At 47.5% G+C, this 26,870-nt stretch overlaps 1 protein-coding gene across 3 annotated transcripts in view; it reads right to left on the bottom strand.

Annotated features, from left to right (window-relative positions):
• The window catches only part of LOC119374555 (nuclear exosome regulator NRDE2), a 308,639-nt gene that overhangs the window by 124,104 nt on the left and 157,665 nt on the right, over positions 1–26,870 (bottom strand). For all 3 annotated transcript variants that reach the window (XM_037644704.2, XM_037644702.2, XM_037644707.2), the window contains 3 exons: positions 19,080–19,214; positions 11,405–11,793; positions 5,895–6,086 (listed from right to left, as the gene is read on the bottom strand). In XM_037644704.2, coding sequence (XP_037500632.1) covers positions 5,895–6,086; positions 11,405–11,793; positions 19,080–19,214 — 716 coding nt within the window. The remainder of the gene's footprint in view (positions 1–5,894; positions 6,087–11,404; positions 11,794–19,079; positions 19,215–26,870) is intronic.

Here is a 26,870-nt window from a genome sequence, read left to right as displayed (position 1 = left end):
TACGTTCAGCTGCCTACAGCTGGTGCATTGGCGAGCTGCATTAACGAGCTTTAGCGGCCTTATTTGGAGGAATTGCGATGGCTGGGTTGACATGCTGTGTACTGGAATGCTACAACACGAGCCTGAAGCAAAATGACTCGGATTTTGCGTGTTCTCAAAGGATTTCAAGCTCCAACAGGAATGTGTGCGACAGTCAACGAAGTCGGACAGAGAGGCAACTACCGCGCACTTTCTTGTTCAACGTGTTCGTGAACTCCCTGTGCACGATGCATCATGGTTTAGCAGTGCCCTATTGCGTCATAGCAACCTTGCTGCGCGAACGATGGACCGATCAGCGACAGCAAAAGTTCATATAACACGAGCTGGATCCCCTTGCCGGGCCAATCACCGCCAGCGGCGACAGGTTGGATACAACGTCCTTTCCGGGCTCAACAGATATCGCTTTAATATATAGGGAGACCTAAACCGACTTCTCACCAAATGCGATGACGACTGTCAAGCATCTAGCATGAACGAGACCTGTGATACAAGTCAAGATTATAACTGCATGCTGTGCACAGCTCGCGCCGTGGAGCGCACAGCGAAAACTCGGCCGTGCCGGTATCGCAGCCAACTCCGCCGCCGGGATTTCCCTGTTCCTTTCAATATGCAATATTATTGTGAACGCATCGTAAAGCGGGCAACAGCGGTAGCAAAGCTGGACTTCTTTATGAGCGTAGGCTATTAACCGTACACTGCCGTTTCGAAGCGGTAGGCCTAGCGACGATACCGGCGCCGAGCCACCGGCTGAGGCTGCCGCCGTCAGCCGGAGCGAGCTGCTACTTATCCGCCGCATTGCGTGTGCCGCCAAAATCTCTTACTGACTCATCCATCTCTTGTACAGCAGGAAATATTATGCCATTTACGAGATTTTCGTGATGTTAACCTTTGCCAAACGGCATGAGCGGCCAGTCACTGTTCAGCGGACGCGCCTCTAACCTGCTTCACGGCGACCGTTTTATCTTCATTCACATTTAACTTATTACGGTGATCGAAGTCCTGCGTTGACAACACAGTCTACATGGAAAGTGTCGCTTCGACAAAAAAAAAAGCGCAATAAGCTTCTTTTTTTGGTCCCTATCGGCTTTTTTTTTTTCTCCTGTTGTCGTATAGCGGAGAGCTCTGCGCAGTTTGGGCAAGTTATTTTCCGGATACTTTAGCTTGTGTCGCTTGCGTTCACTGAAGAAGATATTTGCTCTCATGACGACGGGAACGTGATTTCTCATTTTTTATTACTAATATTTATTCAGCAAAACGAGGCAAGCTCATCAACCCGACGAGACCACCTCGTCACACGTAGGCACTATCAACTGTTCTTTTTTTCTTTTAGCGCTAGGATGCAGTTAATCCGAAATAAAATAACATACGTTGGAGGTGCGGACACAGTGTTCCACCGCGTTCGATCGTCTTGCGTGTCGAGGATTGGTGCAAAACGCCAATATACCTGAAACACGCAGCAAGCAGCCGCACCAGCAGCGCTCCGAGAACTACAACTAAGATGGCGACAGTGCCACTGTCGGAAACTCGCGCATGCGCAGATGGTCTGGTGGGATCGGTCTATTGAGGTTTTTAATACATTATTTCTATGGGGGTTTTGCCGGGACCAAGCCAATTCGTCGTAAAACGCGGGTCGTCGCAGGACCGGGGGACGTATAATCGAAGTTCCATATAGGGAGAGTATGTGTGTGTGCGTGTGTGGAGAGGGAGTGAGGGAGTAATGTGGAAGAGCCTGTGCGGCCCCCGCCACCTCCGGGAAAATGAAAACTCTCCGCCTATGTGCCCGACCCTTATGATAAGCATCTTCAGCTAACTGCTCAGCAGTGCATGCGGCCTGACACACTGGTATGCATATTACCCGAACGGGCTGCGCCACCGTCCATGCAGCCTCCTTGTGCGAGACCGCTGAGTGTGCCACACAGATGCGTTGCCTTCATGAACGAAAGCAGCCCGCCATCGCCACACTTGTGCACAATCAGGAACGAAGTGCCCATGTCATAACCAGGCCTATCCGAACGAACAATGTCAACGCAAACGTATGCGTACGGTACAGCAAGCAGTGACGGTGTCAGCTCGGTTGGCGATGAGCTGCACACAATTAGGAACAATCGACTTCACACGGCAGCAAATGCTGCGAATCGGTGGAGATTCAGCGATGCGTGTATGCATGGTGGTGCGAACACGCATCGGGGAAGCCAGACGAGTCGTCCGCACTTCCACCACAGTCTTTGCATTTCGCGTCATCATTTCCAAACGCTCCATGCGTGAGAGCCATAATCACAGGGTGTCTACCGAGTTGACATTTCTAAATTCCCTGAGTTCTCCAGGTCTTCCCTGAGTGTTTTTGCTAAAATTCCCTGAGTGAAACAGAACTTTGTTTTATGTCAAAATGGGTAGACACCATGTCACTTGGTGACGTCACTCTCTAGTACGCACGTTAAAAAATAAAAATGACTTAAACCCATTTGAATAGTAAAGAGAACAGTTAAACCTCAATATAGTTGGTGAAAGCGGCAATTTACTTCGTTATATCAAAACTTCGTTAAACTGAAATTCAGCCCTTTCATGCAAGGCATAGTTACCGAGGGATGAATTTTAAACTGAAAGTGCCACCCTCCGGCTTGACTAATACGGCAACATGAAAAAAGCTATTTCGGACGTGGCTATGGCAATCTGACCACTTGAGCGGAATAAAAAAGCATTATTGGAGAAGCGAGTTGGGCTAGTTGGTGCGTACTGACTACAGACATAACTAATTAGTGCAAAAAACAACGGACAAGGTGAAGGCAACAGACCTGCCTGTTGCCTTCACCTTGTCAGTTGTTTTTTACGCTAATTAGTTATGTGTGTAGTTAAAAAAGCATAAATTCAATTTTTCAGACAGCCCGAATTTTTGGACGATTTGGCGCTCCATAGGGAGTACGAAAAATTGGACATTGACTGTACTTATCTTCTGGAAATTCAAATAGTTCGAACAGTCAAATTCCAATGCGAATCGAATCGAATAGCAAACACATTTCGAAAAATATTCAAACGTTTGAATATTCGCACACTCCTACTATTTGCCCATCCCTACAAGACACTTTTACCCATTTAGCTACACTGCTTAAAGAATCAGCGAAACTGCAGTCTCCTATCTTAGCTACTGTCACAAATCTAATGCACACCTTCTTCCCAATAAAACAAGTACGAAAATAAATGGCACATTACAATTGCACACAAAAATTAAACCCAGCTTGTGGTGTTGTTAAAAGCCTGCCATCAAAGGGGCCAGATGAGGTGTCATCGCCATTGCCAAATGATGATGGAGCACGTTCTGTTTTAAGTTTGTTTCATGCTCAACCGTGACCACAAATAGTGATGAACCAATTTCACTACGAGAGCTCATTTTAATGAGAAGTTATTCTGTGTACAGACGATAGTTGCAAAAGAGCTGTGCCACATCTTTCTAGTGTGCCCGTGACGCGTCCATGAGTGGTGCAAACAAAGGGAGAAGCTCTTGAGCTGCATGTCGATAAAGTTTACATGCGATGAAACAAGAAGATTTACTTTTACCTTTATTTTCATAGTTTGAATTCCCGAAAATTGGGTGCACAATATAATCGTGTAGTCTCCAGAAGAATTGAAGACTGCATCAAAAAACTGCTATCTTGAACTGTAATGTTGTATGTGTTGTGATTTCTTATGTTGCGTGTTACTATGAAAATGAAGCAAAAGAATAAAATGAAGCAAAAAAGAGACAGGGCGTGCAAACACGGACACAAGAAAGAGATCAGGACACCACAAACGCCGACTAACAACTGAAGAGACGCATGACGGCTGAAAAGAAAGAAGGCACGAAAACTTATCTGCGCATGCCCATGCCACCGGCGAACCTATCAATCCGGCACGCGTGGCGGTCTACGTGGAAGATAACTGTTAAGGCATTTGAGTTCATCTTTATGCAAGTTAATCGACGGTTGGCTCACGCATGCGCTACCACTATTCTCGATATGCCATGCTTCAATCATCAGGCGCGTTTCTTCATTTCTATGCCGGTACAACACTGCGCATTCATCGAATTTTGGCGTGCACTTACAATCTCGACAATGTAAAGATAGATTAGAAGGTGAGCCTCCTGTTAGCGATCTCTTATGTTCCAACAATCTCTGGTTAATGCATCTGCCCGTCTGTCCTACATAGAAGCGGCCGCAGCTGAAAGGGACCTTATACACCACACTCGTACGGCAATCAGTGAATTTGTTGGTGTGTTTTACGAAACAATTATCAGTCCGCTTCTTGTCTTTTACTCGCTCATTCTTCCTCTGCACAGCGGCACAAATCTTACCTAGCTTATTGGCAGCCGTGAAAACAACATTAACGCCGTATCTACTTCCTACTTTCTTTAGCCTGTGAGATATGCAATGAATGTACGGAATACCTACGACACGTTTCTTCCTATCGCTTTCTGCAACCATGCTCGGACTTAACACAATAGACTTCTTTAAACGCTCAGCGACCGTGGCCACTGCATCACGAGGATACCCTACATCTAAAAGACGCGTAACCTGTGCGCTAAAGCTATCACTCATTTTGTGCTCACACGACTTGGTGAGGGCTGACTTAAGGCAAGACATGGCGATGCCGTTTTTTACAACCTTCGAGTGCTTCGACGAAAAATTTAACAGCGGTTTGGAAGATCTAGGAGAATACTGCCAGCACACGTGGTTCTTCTGGAACGTTAAGGAAATGTCTAGAAATTGTATTCCATTATTCTGAGGCACCTCTTTAGTAAAGCTCAGCCCTCCTCCATTTAATTCAAATTTTTCGCTCACGGAAGTTACCACCTTTTCAAAGTCCTCATCACTACAAAAAATCAAGTAGTCGTCCACATAACGAAAAACCTTAATAACCGAATTACCTAAGGCGCCTTCCAAAAGATTGTCAATCTTGCTAAGGTATAAATCACTAAGAAGCGGAGCAACCTTAGAACCAATACATATCCCTGATTTCTGCACATAAACGCCTTCCTTCCAACCTACCAGCGTCGACTTTAAATACATGGAAAGGATTTCTAGAAATGCTCCGGTAGAAACACCACATTTATCGGTGAAAACCGTCTGGTCACCTTGTTCGTTAATACATTCATTAACACATTTTAACAAGTCCTTATGCGGCAAAGAATAATATAGGTCTTCAATATCCATACTAAAAGCTTTACAACAGCCGGGGTTCTCCTCTGAGAGGAACTGAAGCGCCTGAGAATTACGCATACGAAAAGGGTCTGAAAAACTCAGAGGTTAAGCAGTTCTGCAAATAACTAGATACGGCATATCGAGAATAGTGGTAGCGCATGCGTGAGCCAACCGTCGATTAACTTGCATAAAGATGAACTCAAATGCCTTAACAGTTATCTTCCACGTAGACCGCCACGCGTGCCGGATTGATAGGTTCGCCGGTTGCATGGGCATGCGCAGATAAGTTTTCGTGCCTTCTTTCTTTTCAGCCGTTGTGCGTCTCTTCAGTTGTTAGTCGGCGTTTGTGGTGTCCTGATCTCTTTCTTGTGTCCGTGTTTGCACGCCCTGTCTCTTTTTAGAATGAATACGTACCAACTAGCTCAGCTCTCTGTTATTCGAAGCAAAAAAGGTGTCAGAAGCTCATCACCTGACCTCTACACTTTCTTTGTCGTGAAAGAGAAAAAGCATAGCACAAAAGGAACAAGGATGACACGAGAACACAGGACTGGCACTCACGACATCCTTGGTCCTTTTGTGCTACGAATTCTCCTTATCAAGCCATGAACCAACTCGCCCAATAATACGTTTTACTAAGGCACATTGCTTTGGCAGTGTGTATAGGCTGCAGGGATCGTTGTTTACCTGCGCACACGCAAAGCTCCCAGGGATCCATTCGACAATGACACCCACTGCCACATGATGGTGGTGGCATCGGGAGCATCTTCGAGGGCCCGCAATAGGGCCCTGGACAGAGTAGCCCTCTGGGCATTGCAGTGTCGCACCTCATAGCTGCAAATTCGTACAAAGGCAGCGTGCACTGCCATCCGTGTGGTCCTGCAAGTGGACGACAGTGCTGACATGACACAGTCAACATAAAAAATGCAGAAGAAAGCAATTATTAGATAAAACAGACTCAGAGTTAACATGAAATTAGCGAAAATTTTTCACTGATAGCAGTGCTACGCTCACCATGAATAGCGAGTGAAACAGAAGTATTTTCTACTGGATGCAACTTAGTGCAACACGAGCACGGGCACTGCCTCGTGTGTCCATCCTCATGGGCCAGCGTCTACCCAGGTGTGTTTTTTCTGGTCCGTGTTGTCAAGCAGCGCTGTTTTTCTTCGTGATAGATATACACCGACAAGCTCACATTCAAACACTTTTAAGTACGATATATAGTGTCACACACTTATTATGACAACGAGAAAGAGGCAGACGAAGACGCAGTAGTCCTCGCACCAGTGCCTTTGTTTTTGGCTGTACTGTGCCGACCTCTTTTGGGACTTGGGCCTTGTATCGCTGCTTTGTAAACATCGCCTTTGTTTTCAACATGACATTTTAATGGTGGAGGTGCGGGGTACTCTCACCTATGCAACCGACCCCTTCCAGCAGCAGGAACGCGAGCCAGAAACCGGAGCTTACGCCAGTACACCGTGCTAGCTGGAGAATTCGGGGACTGGCCCCCGAGATTGTGCCCCACTGTACAACTACAACGTCGACAGGTATGGAGGATACTACTGCTGCCACCCCTGTTGCCACCCCTGCTGCTGCTACTGCATCTGCAGCTGCACCTGCTTATTACATGCTGCAATCGAGCATGCAGAGTCCCTTTTGTGGTGGTCTTTTTGAGCATGTGGAAAATTGGCTGGCTGAGTTCGAGCATGTAGCGGATTTCAACAGGTGGGACGAAGAAGCCAAACTCAGAAATGTCTACTTCAGTCTTCTGGATGGTTCGAGAACGGCAAGGGCCTCCTAACATCATGGTGCAAGTTCTGTCGCAAGATCCTCGACACATACTCCAGCCCCGATCGTCGAGAGTGAGCTGAATGGGCCCTAAAGTCCTGCAATCAGATGCCTAATGAAGATGTGGCTATGGAAGTGGAGGATATGGTCCATCTGTTCAACCGAGCCACTCCAAACATGCCGGAAGACAAGAAGCTGCGAAACTTTACGCGAGGTGTGAAAAAGCAGCTCTTTGGTGGACTCGTTCGTAGACCACCTAAGACGGTTACAGAGTTCCTCACTGAAGCCGTTGCCATGGAGAAGGTGCTGCAGCAGCAGTGAATGCTACCTATACCATCGGGCTAGAATCATTCCCGACTGACGTGGAAACGCTTCGCGAGCTTATACATTCAGAAAAGTACGGACTGCTGGGCGAGTTGGCAACTCATCTTAATGCTGTGGTGCACGAAAGAACGAAAACACGAAGGCAAACGAAACACGGCGCAAACTATCAACTGAAAACTTTAATGAAACACCAAACATATATATATGCGGTTAGATGACCCCGTGTTAAAGACACGTGTACACACAGCGATTGTCCCAATGACTCGCTTCCAGAAAATTTATCTCCGCAGCAAGTAGTGCGACGGAGGGCTTCGAGACACATGCATCACCAGCTTTGTTAATCAGATATGCTTCCTCAATTTCACGCACTACCCTATCTTTGAACCTCAATTCCACCGTCGTCTCAGCGAACTGTGGTGCGCAGCCGCATTCCCTGCAGTGCAAGGAAAGGTTAGAGCATGGCTGTCCCTTTAGTGAAGCTTTATGATCCATCAGCCTGTTATTAATACAACGCCCAGTTTGTCCTACATAACGCTTCCTGCACGAAAGCGGAATGTCGTACACCACACCCGTGGCGCATTCAACCTCTTTAGCCCTGTGCTTTACCTTGCAAACGCCCTTGTTTTGCTCCCCACCCTCGACCTTCCTGTCTACAGCCGCGCAAATGCTGCCTAAACGGTAGCCAGCCGAAAATAAAACAGTGCATCCGTATCTTGCTCCCACTTTCTTTAAACGATGTGAAACGCCGTGTAGGTATGGGATGCTGGCGACAGGTAGTTTCTTTGAACCCGTACCGTGCTCAGAATTTCTTGCCTTCACTTTCAAAACCTGCAGGACCCTTTCCGCCAGCCTCGCCAAATGATTCTGAGGAAACTTGGGATGACTTGAGTCTCTCAAATTGCCTCTCGAGGCTCTTTTCCATACTGTGCTGACAAGATTTCTTGAGCGCGACCTTCAAAGACGACGTCGCGACGGCATTCTTGACGACTTTCGAGTGCCCAGACCAAAAATCAAGCACTGCTTTCTCGCTTCTGATTCTAACTGTTGTGTAAACTCGCGCGTCAATGTTCTCAAAATTTTCAAGGATGTTGGTGCAGGTCTGCCATTCACCTTTGAGCTCCCTGAAGACAACTGCATTCAGTTTTTGGATCTGAGGTTGTTCTTCCAAGGGTGTCATACTTGTTGGATGTATGCTCCAAGAAGCGAGAAAGCAGTGCTCGATTTTCGGTCTGCGCACTCGAAAGTCGTCAAGAATGCTGTCGCGACGTCGTGTTTGAAGGCCGCGCTCAAGAAATCTTGTCAGCAAAGTATGGAAAAGAGCCTCTAGAGGCAACTTGAGAGACTCAAGTCATCCAAGTTTCCTCAGAATCGTTTGGCGAGGCTGGCGGAAAGGGTCCTGCAGGTTTTCAAAGTGAAGGCAAGAAGTTCTGATAAGGTACGGGTTCAAAGAAACTACCTGTCGCCAGCATCCCGTACCTACACGGCGTTTCACATCGTTTAAAGAAAGTGGGAGCAAGGTACGGATGCACTGTTTTATTTTCGGCTGGCTACCATTTAGGCAGCATTTGCGCGGCTGTAGACAGGAAGGTCGAGGGTGGGGAGCAAAACAAGGGCGTTTGCAAGGTAAAGCACAGGGCTAAAGAGGTTGAATGCGCCACGGGTGTGGTGTACGACATTCCGCTTTCGTGCAGGAAGCGTTATGTAGGACAAACCGGGCGTTGTATTAATAACAGGCTGATGGATCATAAAGCTTCACTAAAGGGACAGCCATGCTCTAACCTTTCCTTGCACTGCAGAGAATGCAGCTACGCACCACAGTTCGCTGAGACGACGGTGGAATCGAGGTTCAAAGATAGGGTAGCGCGTGAAATTGAGGAAGCATATCTGATTAACAAAGCTGGTGATGCATGTGTCGCAAAGCCCTCCGTCAAACTACTTGCTGCGGAGATAAATTTTCTGGAAGCGCGTCATTGAGACAATCGCTATGTGTACACGTGTCTTTAACACGGGGTCATCTAACCACATATATACATTCAGCTGTCCGCGATGAACTGCAACAGCTGCACCAAGCACAGCAGCAGCCTACCACTAATTGTATCGCCAGCATCATACATGACGAAGTGCAGCATGAATTCTGCGCACATCATCGCGAGGCACCTGTTGAAGTTCCTGCACCACTTCAAGTGTTCACACCTTCAAGTGAACCTCGACGTGTGACTTATGCTGATGCTTTGAGATGCACCGTCCCATCATCGGTGACACCACCTCCGGTGAGTGGCTTCCAGCACGCCAGTTATGCCAACACATTCAGACGCATCTCACCTGCAACAGTGCCGCTACCTGCAGCAACTCCCTAAGCCACACTTCAGTCTGCACAGGTGGCTGATCATTATGCCTATATGGTTAGGTAGCGCACTTTCGACGGGGACAAAAGAAACAGGAAGGACACGACACTTGCAACTGAATATATTTCAGGAAAAATACTTCAATATATATGCACCCAATCACCCCCGAGCGACACAGAAATGAACCAACCCTCAATATCACCTGATTAAAGACAAACTTTTGCACACTCCTGTGAAAGGATAAGTTATGCACGTGTGAAGATAAACCGACAGTCAATGTATTCTTATCTAGGACCTTTCATTCTTTCACAGGAGTGTGCAAAAGTTTGTCTTTAATCAGGTGATATTGAGGGTTGGTTCATTTCTGTGTCGCTCGGGGGTGCTTGGGTGCATATATATTGAAGTATTTTTCCTGAAATATATTCAGTTGCAAGTGTAGCGAGTGTCGTGTCCTTTCTGTTTCTTTTGTCCCCGTCGAAAGTGCGCTACCTAACCACATAGGCATAATGATCAGTCACCAACTAGCCCAGCTCTCAACCTTATTGAACAGGTGGCTCCTTATTTTGAGGGCACTCGGCCCGTCATGCGTAAATCCAACACTTGGCACATGCCTGACCGACGATCGGTTTGCTACCACTGCGGTGAGGCGGGTCATGTGTACAGAGTGCCAGTACCACCGACGTGGGCTTCAGGGTTTTCCTGCCAATTCACCCCGTCCCCGATTCGGACAGCGACCACCCAAAACTGAAGGTTTTATCGCTCGGCAGTGCATACCACCCAGGCGTCAGTCGCGTTCACCATCACCACGGTCACCATCCTATTTGGGCAACAGGATTCTGATGCCGCAAGGACAATCTCCAAACCCTCACCTGGAAAACTGATGCCAGAGACCTTTCGAGGCAAGGCCACTAATTATCAACGTGATGAAGACCTCGACCTCCAATCGACGCGACTTTGGACCAACGGAAATTCAACGGCGCATGTATCCCAGCCTGGTGGCGTTTCAATGGACATACCTGTGCTTATTGACGGTCAAAATGTAACTCCCCTAGTAGATACTGGCGCGAGGACTAATGCATCTTCGTCTGCCTCTTTCTCGCTGGCACATTAAAATAGTGCATGGTAATATGTTGTTTAATGGTGCAAGAGACAGCTAGTTGTGGCCAAACAATGCCAAAAAGCACAATAATATGATGTCCAGTAGCTGGATCCCTAGTGAACATGGCTAGTAATGACTTTACAGCATATCATTACATACATAAATCTTAAAGAGCATTGCAAATAAGAAAAAAGGACGTGTTAGTAGTGTTCAATTGTAAGCACATGGCATATATACATTATTATTTTACCTACCAAAGCTACTGCATGGCTATGAGGCAAACAACAGTGATTAATTAAGACCTTATGTTTATCTCATGGCCTAAAAACTTGGCACACACGCATTTCTGCATTTCAATTCTAGAATTCCATGGCTGCCACAATGTACACCTCTAACCTGGTGATTAACAGACGATCTGACCATGAAAAGGCACTTGTGGGAATGATAGAACAAAGAAGATAATGGTGTGTACACGAGTACACCATTGGTGCATACACCATTTTGCACCCTGGCCATGAGGCCAGGGTGCAAAACCATTAGTACAGTCTTTTCCAATAAATATTCCTGCTTACTCTCATAATCAAGTGTCTTGCTTACACCCTTTCTTCAGATGCTACAGTTAATAAAATCGAGTGACTCACTTTGCCCCATCATCCTTTGCGCAAGCGTCAAGCCATTTGCTCACAAGTGCTGACGCAGCACTGAAACCCAAAGAGAAAAGCTGCATCCACAGGGCCACATCTACAGCACCAGCAGTCCGGCCAGCAGGATCACTGCAGCGGTTATCGATGGCAGCACCTGCCCTGAGAAGTGCCGACGGCTGCAGCCGACTGGAAAGCACTTCCCGAAATTTGCGGCCAGAGTTGAACCAAGAGAGAGCCAACAGTGCCTGGTCACGACCGAATGGCTTCTGATCCACAATCACCGCCTCTTCCTCGGGCCAGAGGACTCCCATGCGTAGATTGAGGTATGTGGCCAACAGGAGCCATACGTCACCGCGGCAACTGGCCAACGCCCCAGGTAGTGAAACCTGCACAAAATGCCGAGATCGGCCACTCCTGGACACTACTGACGAGTCAAGCTAGAAAAGCACTTCTGTAGAGGAAAAGCTGTTTTGTGCCAAGACATCTGAAGGTAGCCATGACAAGAAATGCTTGAATGGCAAAAAATTCAGCCAGCTCCATGCCATCCAAATTGTCGGGCAGTGAGGCTGTAAACACGCGAGTGTATGTAACTGGAAAGCAAGTATCATCACCATCACCATTTCCTCTTATTCATTGGTTCACTGCCCCCTTTGGTCACGTGAACCGAGTGACTACTACTACTGCTACTACTACTACCACTACGACGATGACAGCACAGGGTAGAAGACTAAGACAGCTTCGCTGCAGAAGCTTTAGCTCAATCTAGATACAAAAAGATACCTTCTTCAAGTATGCTGTTTTTTTCTTGCTGACAAAGAGGAGTAATCCTTAAGGCAGGGGAGTAAACTTGCAGTCTTGCCCGAAGAGTAAAGCACTTACGGTGCTAACGAGTGTCTCAGAATATTACACAGAGTAAGGCTCGTAACTCTCTGGCCAATGTTTACAGCAGTAAACATTTGTTTACTAAATATACGTGCATTGCGTCCCATCTCTAAAATTGCCCAGCGGCACGCATGTTTTCCAAGGGTCGCTGCTCGTCGCCTGCGTGCCGCAGGCACGGCAACGACAAAACGTTGGAACATATAATTTGCACCTGCCCTGCCCTGGCCACTGAACGACGCTTGATGGCACGCCGCTATCACCTGCTCGGTCCCCCTGCGACAACAGTGGAGGACTTCCTTTCTCCCGCACGGTCAAAGCTACAAGCCCTGCGAGCCTTCCTCGAGTTTGCAGCTTCTGCGGACCTCGCCGCCTTATAGACGAGCGCTTTAGCTTCGTGCTCTGCCTTCGTTGACAAGACACTCTTGCCACGCTACACACTCCTTTCTATCTTCCTTTCTTCTATAATCTTTCTTTACTTCCCCTTCCCCGTCCCTAAGAGCGCTGAGCAGTGCCCCCACGACGGGAGGCAGAAAATAGCGCCCCTTTTCATTTCTTCTTTCACGAATCACTGTCTCTCTCTCTGTCTAAAAGATGCACACAAAGAGAGCTTGCTGAAAGATAGAGTAACACTAGTGGCAAGAGGAGTGTCGGCAGCCTGTACGTTTGCTTAAAACAAATGATGCGCTGCTGCTCTTCTTAGCTGTGCCACGCTTCCACGACTCTGCACACAATGTGTTAACACTAGGTACGTGAGAAAGCAGCACTTGTTGGGGCACCATCCTCCTCACCTTAAAGAGGACAGCAAACAACATTTCACAGCGGCAATTAGGTACTGCACTGAAAGCTCAGATGTAGACATCCCACAGAGAGATGACAAAATTTCAGTGCACACATAGAAAATGTGTGTTTGAGTGCACCAGTCTGGCAACACTTGTAGCTGCTGAAATGAAGTGCGTTCTGCCAACGCCTCCTGTATAACTAGATGCCTGGAATGAACCGCCCTTCGCTATTATCTCATCCTTTCGTATGGATGGCCAGTGCCTCTCACAGCTTCTGCTCAGAGACACGCCAGCACTGCCGCTACAAACAATCCGAGGGCGCAGATCTCACAGCTGCAGTGCAGGGTGGTAGCAAGCACTCTCTCTTAGTGCCAGTTCACAACACAAGGGCAGGGTGTTTTCCAAGGGTGAGAAAGCGACATTTCAAGCATATAACCTTGTGCTCTTATAAATTTTGGATAAAAAGAAGGAAATAGAAGAATTTGTCTGGGCTTCAATTCCATAGAGTACTTCCTTGCTGCAAAAAATAAATATGTGGCATACAACATGGCATTGACTGTAACAAAGGAAACGTTCATATGAATTTGCCTGAAATTCTGTAACAGAGAAGTCCATTACAGTGATGCGGCAAAACACACCAGTAGAGTGGCTCACACTGTCCGTGTGATCAATGGCCAGGAAGAGGAAGGTAGTGGCCCCATCAGCAAAAACTGGAGACACTTACTCCAACTGGTCACTACTAACCGGTCAATATACTACTTTGAGAACTTGCGCTGGGGACGAGACACCAGAGTAGAAGACAGGACTGCATTCATGTCATCTTCTAATCTGGTGTTTCGTCTCCAGCGCAGTGTTCTCAAAATAATGTTTTACCAATTAGCCCCATAATACATGCTCCTTGGTCCATATACACTTAGTTGTGTAAGCTGGTTGAGCAAGAAGGTGACAGGAATGCATTTGAGGGACACAGACAAGAGGTGAAGATGAGGTCCAATGTTGAAAGCTGCACTGCGCCTATCACCTGTGCTCTTTAAATACATTCCCATCATCATCATCATCTACGTCACTTGTGCAAAAATTCCAAAAATTTTTCCGCCACGAGCTTTATGAGGCAACACAGTCAAGTAGTCGGGTAATTCTACGATTACTTAAGGATGTGTTTTCAAGACCCCTTATGGGTAGACTGACCAGTGTTATAATAAATGATCTATTTCTGTCATAAGTAAGGACAGAGACCACGGAAAGACGACGGCGAAGTAGAAGATTAAGAGGCACTCGAAAGGGCCCGAGAGCGTGCACAGAGCAGCACAAGGCCCGACGCGCACAACACGAGCGGTAATCGAAGGTGGAATAAAGATATAAGATGGCATTGTCTGAGTGCTCCAGTGAAGGAAGGTTGCCTCGTCCGCTTTGTACTGGCAGCGGGTGCCGAATCCATGCCGAGGAGTGGCCTTTGACCTCGACAACATTCACCCGAGGCTCCTCGGAGGTGCTGCAGCCGTTCGCGGTACTTCCAAGCTCCCCAGCAGCGGTCCCCCTTTGAGAACCGGCCAGCAGCACCCTGCAAGACGATCCCAGGACGCCGCGTCGGCTAGTTACACCCGGCACCTGTACCGTCGCTAGGCCTAACTCTCCAGCTCGACAGTTCATAGCCGGGTGCCCAGTGCACTTACACAGGAAACACCGTGGTGGTCACTGGTCCATTTTCGGTACCCCCTTTGTCTGAGCTGGTTTTATACTTCGGCGACATCCTCATTTGTGCTCTTTCCCTTTACTCTGTCCTTCCTTCCTGTGTTCATCCGATTGAATGCGCAACGATTCCCACCACGAACATGCATCAACTCGCCCAGCAAGAAGTTCTTCTAAAATCCTCATTACCCTTCCTCAGGTTCCTAAGCCCCTGTGCCTCCAAGTATTGGTCAGCATGCTCTACGATATCATCGAGTGAAACTCCTCTTCTCTTTATAAGAAAGACACTGAGCTTATTGCTACAGCAATTGAGCAATTGCTCAATGACCATGCACTCACGCACACCTTCATACATTTGCCATCTCTACCAGTTTATCAAAGTAGTAGGAGTGTGCGAATATTTGAACTTTAGAATATCTTTCTAATGGTGTTTCCTATTCAATTTGCACCGGAATATTACTATTCAAAGTATTCAAACTTCCAGAAAATAAATATAACACTATCACTTCCTAAAAGTTAAATTTCTAAATGATGTGCGCAAATCCAATACTCCTCACGAACTTCGACCTATTGGAAAGGTTAATGGTTGTCACACTACCGTGATGCTATTTTAGACAAGGTAGCTCAATTAGTGCACTCAGACTAGAAAGAGTGCAGTGTAAAAGTGCAAAGTGCAGCATCTGCTTACACCATTCGTAAGCTAGAAAAAGAAAAGGCAAGCGCAATGCACATACATAGAAAGTGAAATTTATTCTGCTTGCAGTTCCTTTCGTTCAGTGATCCAGTTTTGCTGGCTTTGAGGTCATTTCTGGATACGCCTCAACCACGTGCCGATTCAAGGCAGGTAACCTCAACACGCTCGTTCTACACAGAGCTGCTTGAGAACGCCTGCAAGGAGGAGGACAAAACTTTATGAAAAGAAACTTCATGGATTTGGAGCTGGCCGCTTGTCTGCGGCGACCTCTTCTGTCCACGCAATGACTGCTTTCTGCAGTTTTTCATCGGGGGACCGTATTAAGATCTCCCATGTCGTTTCAGAGAGAGCTGGCAGAAGCTCTCTGGGTGGGGGAAGGCCCTCGCATTCTCAGAGGATGTGACTGGTTTGCTGTGGCATTTTTATCGCAATTTTTGCATGTTGAGTCAACCTCACCGCCTGTGAATATCGCTAAGCGGTGAGGAGTGGTTAAGGTGTTAGTTTGAATTCGGCGGAGGATAGTGGCCTGCGCTCTCGTGAGGTTGCTGTGCAGTATGGGGTATAACCTCCTGTCATCTTTGTACATATTTGTAAGTTCGTTATAGGAGGTCACTGCCTCTCCTATCGAGGGGGCCCAGTTCCAAGGAAAGCGTGACCCGGTTTGCTAACCCTGCAAACTTGTCATCGAAGTCTGGATATCTTCCCATTTTCGGCCCGTAGAAGCTTCTCCTCGTTGACGCGCAGCTGAAGATATCTCTCCTTCGTCTGCACCACTCGCGGACACAGGTTTTGGGCACACAAAATAGACGCGACCTAGCTGTTTGCAGCTTGTGAAATAACTCTACCTTGATATGAGCTGTAGTGACGTGGGGGACGTAACGTGCAGTATTGGCATGAGCCAGGATAACTTGATATTTTCTGTTTTTAGGGTGATACAAATGAATTTGATATCGCAGGCTGATTTCGCGGTGCGAAGACATTATTCGTAAAGCACATTTCTCAAAACGAGTCGATCAAGTACGAAACCGAAACCCTGTTTGTGGCATTGGCCGCACATCATAAAATGGCAACGAAATGCATTGTGAAGCTAGTCTGCAAGGCTCATTTCGTGCTCCAGTATGACACAGTGTGTGAAATTTGTTCCCAGCAAAGTGGAAACAGTGCGCTCCCTTTGCATTATGAAAGCTCATATCAAAGTAGAGTTATTTTGCAAGCTGTTTCAGCTGCAAACAGCTATGTCGCGTCTATTTTGTGTGCCCAAAATCTGTGTCCGTGAGTGGTGCAGACGAAGGAGAGATATCTTTGCTGCGCGTGAACTAGTTTCTACGGGCCGAAAATGGGAAGATATGCAGACTTCGATGACAAGTTTGCAGGGTTAGCAAACCGGGTCACGCTTTCCTTGGAACCACGCCCCCTCGATAGGAGAGGCAGTGACCTCCTATAATGAACTTAGCACAGTTGCATTTTCACGCTGCTGACAATGTGCTGCCGCTACGTCTACAGGTTACCATGCAAAAGGAATTATTTTCTTTTTCGCCATGTTTTACACAATATTTTAACGCGAAAGCAGTACGTGGCCAGGTTTGCGAAAACGTGCACTGTCCGGTGTCTGCAAAAGCCGTGTGCCGAAAACATGTGCACAACGCGAGCCTCTCCCTCGGATAAAGAGGGAACGACAACACAAGCGCTTCAACGCCAACTAGCCCAATGTCATTCCTTTTTGGCATTTGAGGGCTTGCGTTGTCAGAGGTTCCTGTGGCTAGGCCTGATCTGCATCCCGCGCTTGGTGTCTCGCTCCCTTGTTTGTTGCCTGGCGTGCGAGGCCTGATCTGCTGAAATGGCTTCAACGCCACCCGTTCCATGTGCGCCGTCTGAACTAAAGAAACGCGGCAACTACAAGGCCCTGATGATGGCAAAAAAAACAGCGATTATTTGTCAGGGGCAAGGTGACCAACCTCAATCCAAAGTTGGTCAGGAGTTTTTGCCTAGTTGGGCGATGAGATCATCTGTCAGCTACTCGAACCAGCGCATGTGGACAGTGACTGCCATGATGGCGCGCCTCCCACACACTACAGTCATCAATGCGGATTTAGCGTAGGCCATTACAGTGCTATTGCCGACCTACAGGAGTGGCGAAACATTGGCTGAAATACAGGCCGACTTGGTCGTGCATAAGCGTGCATGTGTACAAACAAGTTTTTTTCCGGCCACTGGGCCAATAAAAGTGCTTTTTTTCTGATGAATCCTTTTTTTCGGACTCCCGATTATTCGGACTTTTCGGCGGTTCCCACCAAGTCCGAGTAAGCGGTCGGCGACTGTGTCATTTAATACTACCTAGATAATGCTATTAGCAAATTGTGTAAGCACTGTGTGATGGAAAGTCTCTGGACGCAGTCCTCCCACCTCTCCGAAGCAGGCTACCCCTTGCACGTCCAAGTGTCAGCCGCGAAGAGCTTGATTAAGAAATACCACCACACTGATTAAGGTTGCTGTTCTAACACTGATGTCGCTCGAAAAAGGATAGCTATTGTTGTTGTCGTTGAATTAACTTCAGGACAGCTATTGTGCCGTACTTACACAAAATCTCACATAACATAAAACAGGTGGCGTCACGTCATGCCCGTAGCCAGGGGGAGGGGGGCCCTAGGGGCCCGGCCCCTAGGGCCCCCCCCCCCCTGGCTACGGGTCTGGCTACGGGCCTGCATCGCGTGCTAATGTGCAGGTAGTTTTCTCCACCCCATGCAAGCTGAATTCAATTTGCAGACTCAGCAGTCAAGCATGGCAGAACACTTCTGCTTGCAATATAAGACATAGGACTCAGTTCGTGGACTGTAGAGAGGCGGTGGTGTATCAGAATCCCCTTTCGTGCGGAAAGCAGTACATCAGACATACGGGGCGCTGTCTGAACAGCAGGTTATGAGAGCATTGCAACCTTGTAAAGAAAGGCAACGATGGGTGGTTTGCGATGCATTGCAGTGCTTGTGGGTACACCCCCTTTCTTTGTGGGTACCAAGGTGTTATCAGCCAACCGTGATGAACTAACGAGATTAATAGCAGAAGCCGCCAAAATTGCACAGTTGGGTAGTGATTGTGTAAGCACGCCGTCCCTGTCCCTGTCGGATAAAGAATTGTATTTTTTGAACGTGCATTAGCTGGTGAATTGTTTCGCATATCTTGTTAAATAGAAAATGATAGGAAAAATGCACATCTCTGTGCGTGACATCTGCATGCAGCATGTGAGCAGCACCACTGTATATATTCGTGCTTCGGTTGCAACAAACCATTCCGTTGAAAGTTAACACACGTGCTGCGTCGTCCCGTTTCGTCCTTGCGTTACCATGCGCTAAATATCGGTCCTTCTTCGTCGTTGTCTTTACGTCCTCTCTCCTCATTCATGACAATTTCCAAGAGATTTTTGTTTGACAAATATTTGGTAAATGATATATATATATATATTATATTTATTATTCAAAATGATGGTCGGCCAGCCTTATCAGTACGAAGGCCGAGGTACTACACCCAACAGTGGGTATTTTCTGTGCCCTTAATGCCGGTGCCCATTTTTGCACTGTTTGCAGCAGTCCAGTCTTATTAGAGGGAAGTAAACCTCGAGCTTCACGCGTCTTACCGTATCCAGTGCCTTCTCGTAGATGGCCAGTGCCTCCTGTGGCCGGCCCAGGTCGACGAGCAAGAGGCCGTACTCGGTCCACAGGTCGAGATTCCGTTCGTGGTCAGCCAGCCAGGTTTTGGCACACTTCTTCCGCTGTGATAAAGGACAACATAGCAAGGCTCACATCATTTGCAGTTGCTCAAAAAAAACATTCTTGTCCCTTCTCCTTGCAGTGATTCTTTTATTGCATATTTAAACTATTTAGTCAACTATTTTGAAAGAAATTTACTATTTTAGAATAGCAGAGAGCGGAGCTACGAAAACTTATCTGCACGTGCCCATGCAATAGGCGAACCTACCAATCCAGCACGCGTGGGGGTCTACATGGAAGATAACTGTTAAGGCATCTGATTTCATCTTTATGCAAGTTAATTGACGTTTGACTCACGCATGCGCTACCACTATTCTCGATATGCCACGCTTGTTAGTCGGCGTTTGTGGTGTCCCGACTTCTCTCTTGTGTCCGTGTTTGCATGCCCTATCTTCTTAGAAAGAAATTTACTACCTTTTTTTTAAAGCAACAATAAAGTGACAAAAATATTTTGCATGAGTATTGCATTGCTTATTCATACATATGTACAGAGTATACAGAGGATACGCAGGACATCTCAGGAGAAGATAATCTAATGTCTCCAGATCTCAGTAGAAGATAATCAGCAATTTACATCATTATACAGTGCAGTCCATTTATAAATATATCCGAATGCCAAGGAAATCCCATCGTTATAACTGAATCGTTATAAGCGGGTTGAGAAGAAAAAAGACCTGGGTAGACTGCTCAACCACGTCGTCGGAGTTGTCGCTCTCACCGTTGTCCGCAGCACATATACGCGCAACGATCGCCTCATCACTGAGGCACTCGGATGTTTCCACAACATCATCTGCATGAAGAAAGTCATCCAGACCCTGCGCATCTTCATTAAGCGCCGCCCACAACTCCGACACCCCTGACGGGATGCTGGGACGTAGGCCATGATGTCCAGACGTCCAGTTCGCAGTGAAACGTAAAACTGAGGCAGTTGTGGAGAAAGACAGTCAAAGTACGGTGCACACAACAGGTGAGTGAGCGAACGAGCGGTGCGAGCCATTGTTTGTGCAACCGGGAGGGGAGTGCAACCGGGAGGGGTGCGAGCCATTGCTTGGCTCCGGGAGGGGAGTTCGGATGGAAAGCTCCTCCTCCTCTCGCTTCCTCGTAAGCGGCGCAGTCGACTCATTTTCCGAAGTGGTAGACGGGGTGCGAGGCGCATTGCGGTGCATACCGTTGCTGTGGTCGGTGTGGAGAGCAATCTTCAGTCAATCGCTATATCTGATATTGCGGCACTGGAGCATCGCAATAAGCGGTTTATTTTGCTATGGAAAACATACAAAAGTGGACGGTATCATCGTTGTTCATTGTTATAACCGATATATTGTTATAAACGGTATCGTTATAAGTGAACTTGACTTATTGAAACTTCGTTAAACTGAAATATGACTTTTTATGCAAGGTATATTTGCCAAAGGATTCATTTTTACACTGAAAATGCCTCAAGAATGCTTGACTAATACGGCAGTTTGAAAAAGTTGCTTTTCTTGCATGAGAAAAATCAATTTTTCTGAACCTAAGATCCAATGACCACGATTTGATGTCACGGTGACTAGAGCACTGCACGGGCCCGGGCCGGCCCGAAAGCCCGGGTAAGGGGTTCTTGTATCAGGCCCGGGCCTGAGCCAGGCCCGTATTAGGCCCGGGTCTCATACGTATAGGTATACTTGCGTGTGTACGTTGTGTGGCTTTGTTTTTGTTGTTTTGTGGGGTTTAACTTCCCGAAGCGACCCAGGCTATATGAGACGCCGTCGTTGAGGGCTCCGGGTAATTTAAACCACCTGGAGTGCATTGGCGTGCACAGAAATTGCACAGTACAAGACGTCTACAATTTTGCTCCATCGGTATACTACTCGGGATTTCAAGAAACGCCTAATATAAGCTTCTGCCATTATAGTGAGTGAAAGACGTTCTTGGGTACCGTGTAAGGAAAGCAACGGTAAACTGCCTAGATTAGTGCATATAAGATGTGCGCGTTGGTATCTAGGGGAACATTTCGAGTATGCAGCTACGCTCGCATGCCCGTAGACTGGCCAACACGACTTGTGAGTCATTAATATCTCAGGAGCTGTTTTTCGTGCATTTTAAGTGCAAGATGCGGAGCGACTCTTAACCCAGGGCAAACGCCGTTGTTGATTTTCCCATTACTAGTGGTGATGCGCCAGACCATAGAGACACTCGTTTGCCCGAGTGGCGGTGGCGGTGACTCGGGGAAGAAGGGTGGGACAAAGAACCTAGTTGTATTGAACACGAAAACGTAGTGTAGGTTGGGTGCAGTTGCCTGCCGAGGCGTCAACACGACAGCTTTAATTTATGTAACGCTTCCCAGCCTGGCGTATTCCTCCCAGAAGCAGCTAGAGCACGTTTTTTTTTTTTATTGCATTGTGCAATAGATGAAGTTTGCAGGAGACTTGCTACTTTTACTCAACAGCCCTAGCTCGTATGCAGTTGATGTAGACTCAACCTAAAAATTTCTGCCATGTGTTTTTCTCCACTTTATGCAGGTATTATATTGTGTAGTTGTTCTTCGAAATGCAAAAATGAGATTGCGTGGTTAGGACTGCGTGCGTACATGAAATAGCCAGCTATGACTAATTATATTTTATATTGCCCTGCAATCATTTCGCAAGAGTGTTACGCGCGTAATTCACCGAAAGTATGCACAGTACCAGTGAAAGTCATGACACTGAAAGAAGTTCGTAAAACAATCTCTAAAAAATATCTTGGGTGCGGCAGGTATCTTCACAATAACCGAATGTTGGACAGTGCCTCCTTTATGCTCAAGGCATAACTAGCTGAAACGGGCTGGGCCGGGCCGGGCTCAAACCTTTCTGGCCCGGGCCGGGTACGGGCCACATTTAAGAACACCGGGCCGGGCTCGGGCGGGCCGGAGCATGGCATTTTCGGGCCGGGCCGGGCCCGGGCCACAAAAATCGGCCCGTGCAGTGCTCTAACGGTGACGAAGTCCTATTCAAAGTGCCAGTGCGTATAGTTTAATGCACTGTGCAATTACACCTATTCTGCTTCTGTGGCTTGTCGTCAAAACCTCAGGTGCTGCCCAGAGTGGTGCGACGCCAATGCTATCATGTTACCCAGCCAACCGTTCATTCTCCACTCAGTCCGACGAAAGCGCAATATTGAAAACTGGTGCACACTAGAAAAAAAAAAAAAATGTCAGTTTCAGTGCGAGGGCAAAGCAATGAATGCAATAGCAGCAAATTGAAATGTTATGCGAATAAATGCTAGAAGCTCACCGTTTTAGAAAGTGTGGCCACTGCAGCAAGTGTCTATGGCTTCAACAAAAACTTTGCAATCAGAGCCCAACACGTACAAAGGTATGAGCTGTCTACTGATCCCCACTAAAGAAGCGGCAGCACACGCGACCATGGGAGACTATGCCCAGCAGTATGCAGAATGAGTTCTTTTTGCCAGACTCGCACAGCCCCTCACCCCCTCCCCCCGTTCTATCTCCATGCTACTTTTGCACAAAGGAGACGGCTGGCTCGTTTAATCCCTGCTTGATGAGCAGCGTTTGTCGGCAGTGCTTGCACACTATCACTCGCACATTCAACATACGATGTGTGGGGGCAATGTTGTCAATTTGGACTTCATATGGAAGATGACAGTGGCGATAAAAATTCATGATACTCAGAGGTAACTGCAAAAGCACACGGGAAACATAAATAGACAACACGAAATGGTGTTGTCTCCTGTGTCCCTTGTGCTTTTGCGGTTACATTTGCTCATCAAGAATCACCTACACCCATACTCTTCTAAGATAGAAATTCACCTGGAGTGTCCATTAAATTGCTACCGCAATAAAGAAAAAGCAAAACAGCTGCAGTCTAAAATTGCATGAAAGCACGGTGACAACTTGAATTATGGCAGAGCCGTTTATGCTAGCCTCGTTTTCTGTTTTGTGACTCTGTGTGCCGAATTGAGCAAGTGCGACCCGCGCACTGGCGTCGTGAATTTCAGTCACTGCTATGCAGTGCTGGGCAGTATCGAAGATACATGTATCTTAGATACTATCTTAGACACTTTTAGGGTATCTTGTATTTGTATCGCGATACGTCTCGCAAAACGAGTATCTGCATCTGTATTTCCGACACATTCGATTATGTATCGGGTATCTTAAAATACAAGATACTGCTATTGAAACACCACCGTGTGAAACAATAAACGTCGACCGGAATTCCGGTTCTCAAGCTGATATTGCTGCCACTAAGCCACCTGAATAAAACTAACGACAGCGACATTTCTGTATATTTCCACCAGAGTGCTCGAGCGAGCACAGACAATGAGGTTTAGGTGTCCCTATTGTTGGAGCAGAGTCACGTGATGGCGCTCGAGCCGTCTCGACAAAAACAAGCGTGCGAACGTCCCCGCGCAGCCTACCTTTTTTTTTCCTCGATGTTTTCTTCCTTTTTAGTTGTGTTGATGTCATGACACTTGTTCATAGCCACTGCACTCGGCTGCGTACTCCAATGCGTGCAGTGTCTTTCGCACAAGTTCTGATGCCACTTTACTGTTGCTATCGAAGTTTGTCTTGCATGGTGCTTCGTTGCAAAGTACCAAGAATGCAAGAATGGGGCTGCTTTGCGTCTCGTGACTTTCACACATCAGCGATTTGAAAGATCCCGTGGATACTATAAGCTTGACTTACATAGCACGATCAGATTGACTTACATGCAAAGGAGATTCTAACAACCGTCCCGCTATCGGTGCCAAGGTTAGATGCAATAGAACAAGCATTTGCGTAACAGGGAATATTTTGACATACTCTGCCTTTGTTCTTCCTGCTAAATTATTCGAGAAGTTCTCTTAATGATAATTTGATTGTTAGCACGTGCTTTCTTTGCTGTCCTCCGTTTGCATCCCATACATTACCTAGGGGTCTGCATAGTTTTTTGCCCGTCAGTTTATTGTAACATGTCTTTTGTAACCTGCTGCTCAAGTACGTTCTCTGCTTTATTCTTATTTTTTAACCGTCTGCGAATGTGGTTTTATTTCATATATCACGGGCTTTCTTTAAAAGCCCGAAAATATTCACCACGCCACATGTACGCCGGCAAAAAAAACTGGATTGGTCGTCTTTCAACGCACTCTACGATGTGTCGAAGGGCAGCTGACCCTAAAGTGAATATTAACAATGTCGCATAATTGGCCTTAATTAACCAACCAGTTACGCTTAGTACAAGACATACCATAATGAGCACCACATGACGGTAAACGAAATACCTTTGGTTTGATTCAGCAGCGGTTAACCACCTGTTTATTTTTTTTAATATTTGGTTCTACTTACGTGAAACACCCTGTATACTTATTCAATTTGATTGTATAATATGGAGCCACCTTGCTATTTGACTTAAATATATTCGTTTTCTTTTTTTTTTAGGTCACCATAAAGTATTCTTATTGTTACAAATCTGCTGGTAAGCAGAGCCAGAAGTAGTAATAGTGTGAATAGCAGTGGCATAGGCAGTAATTTTTTAAATGCGAATGCATTTCTTTTAAAGACGATAGTCTTTCTTGGGATACTTGAACGGAGAAATTTCTTAGTCGGGCTATGTCAGGGGTACGGTGTTGTCCGCGCGCCTCTTCGCTCTCACTCCCTCTCCCATAGCAACAGCTGCGGGCGCGCGTGCTTATCCTCGCCCCTAGCAACCGGAGCAGGTGGTGGGGGCGGAGTAGCGGAGAGCGAGTGGAGAGGAGGAGCGCTCTCTGGTGTGTGAGGGCGCTCGCTTCGCGGGAGCTCGGCGGAGCTCCCGCGTGTGTGGAGAGAGTGTAGGAGAGGGTAGGTGCAGTGCTTCGCCGCTCCTTCTCTCGCCGTTCGTTCTCTCTCCTCCCTGCGCCACCGCCTCAATGCAGTGCCTTTGAAACGTGTTTGTAGCGTTTGTGCTGCCTTGGCACAGCCTGAAAACAGCGCGTTCTAAACGCGTTTGTGCTGCATTGAAGGCGGTGGCAACATCCCTGAGGTGATTGTCGAGATTAACGATATGACGACGCGACGTTCGGCTGGGCCGGCGACTAACTGCCCGGCCATGTTTATTTATACTATATATATACACACCTGTAACCCCTTAGTGGCGCCGTCTGTTAGTGTGTTAGGGTAAGTGACGCCACCTAGGATTAATATAACAAAATACAACAACACTACATCTCTCTTTCCAAGATCTACAAATTCAGTCTTTTGGGTGGGACCACACGCCTCCCGGACCTGGTAACCTTGTGGGGTATGCTGTCAGGGTCTGCGCCGGTACTCGTATCGTGCTGGCCATGTGATGGTTCCTCCTGGCTGAGTCTGAGCTCCTGGTTTGGGCTCGAGCTCGGAAGGGAGACTGGGGATGATGCACTGAGATCTGGGGAATAAGGCACAAGATGCCGTCGGTTTCGTTGTATAACTCCACTGGGAGTTTCCACGATGTAGGATCGGGGACGCTGGCCCCGGCTAAGAACTTGGGCCCGGCACTCCGCATCAGTTACCCACACTTCGTCTCCTGAAGAGAGGTCCCGGAGCTCTCTCGCCCCATGCCGACGGTTGAAGTCCCGAGTTTGCCTTTCCTTAGCCGCGACGTCCTTTTGGAAGACGACGTATGGTCGTGGTAGGTCCGGTGACAGCTTGGCCGGGTCCCTGGGAATGTGTGTCCGTAACCGTCGCCCCATGAGAAGTTGGGACGGGCTGTACCCTGTGGCCTCTGGCGTGTCACGATACGCCAGCAGTGCCAGGAACCGGTCGTTGCTCTTGCGGAAAAGATCCTTCACAGTCTTAACAGCCCGTTCCACCGCACCATTCGATTGAGGATAACCAGGACTGCTAGTGATGTGTCTAAACCCATAGCTCTGGGCAAAACTTGAGAACTCGTGTGACGAGAACTGAGGGCCATTATCACTTCGAAGCACTTCCGGTATGCCGAATTGAGCCATGACACTCTTGATAGCCGATATCACCGCTTGGCTGGAAGTGTTGCGTAGCGTGATAACCTCTGGATAGCGTGAATAGTTGTCCACGAGCAGCAGAAAATTTTGTCCCTCCAAGTGGAACAAATCTGCACCCACTTTTTGCCATGGGTACTCCACTGAAGGTGTTGGCAGGAGAGGCTCGGCACGCTGGACCCTGGTAGTTGCACAACGTTCACATGATTCCACCATAGACACGATATGTTTGCCTATATGAGGCCACCAAACAGCATCACGCACACGTGCCTTGCATCGGTTCACACCCTGATGACCCTCGTGAAGTGAATACAAGACGTCCTTCTGCAGAGCCTCCGGAATCAACAGACGTCCTCCTTTAAGGAGCAGTCCACTGCACACTGTCGGCTCCCCTTGGTACCTCCAATACTTCGAGAGGTTTGATGGCTTGATGGCACTTTGTTTTTCTGAGGCCAACCTTGCCTGCAGTACTTCACGAGGGTAACGCAATCGCCATCCATCAACTGGTGCTGACGAACCGCTTTAAGGCTAACTGGTGCGCCTTCCGCGATGTTGCAGACAACCTCACTTACGTACAACTCCACTTGGTTTCCTTCTGCTGGAGACGCTGATGTGACGGGGGCTCTTGAGAGGGTATCAGCCGTTGCCAGCAGCTTCCCTGGAATGTACAATACTGTGTACTGCAGGGGCGTAGCCAAGGGGGGGGTTGGGGGGGTTCAAACCCCCCC

The sequence above is a fragment of the Rhipicephalus sanguineus genome, chromosome 11, assembly GCF_013339695.2.
Source record: "Rhipicephalus sanguineus isolate Rsan-2018 chromosome 11, BIME_Rsan_1.4, whole genome shotgun sequence".
Classification (NCBI taxonomy): Eukaryota; Metazoa; Arthropoda; class Arachnida; order Ixodida; family Ixodidae; genus Rhipicephalus; species Rhipicephalus sanguineus.
Note: the sequence above shows the minus strand (reverse complement) of the source record. Positions and strands in the feature narration are given on the sequence as shown.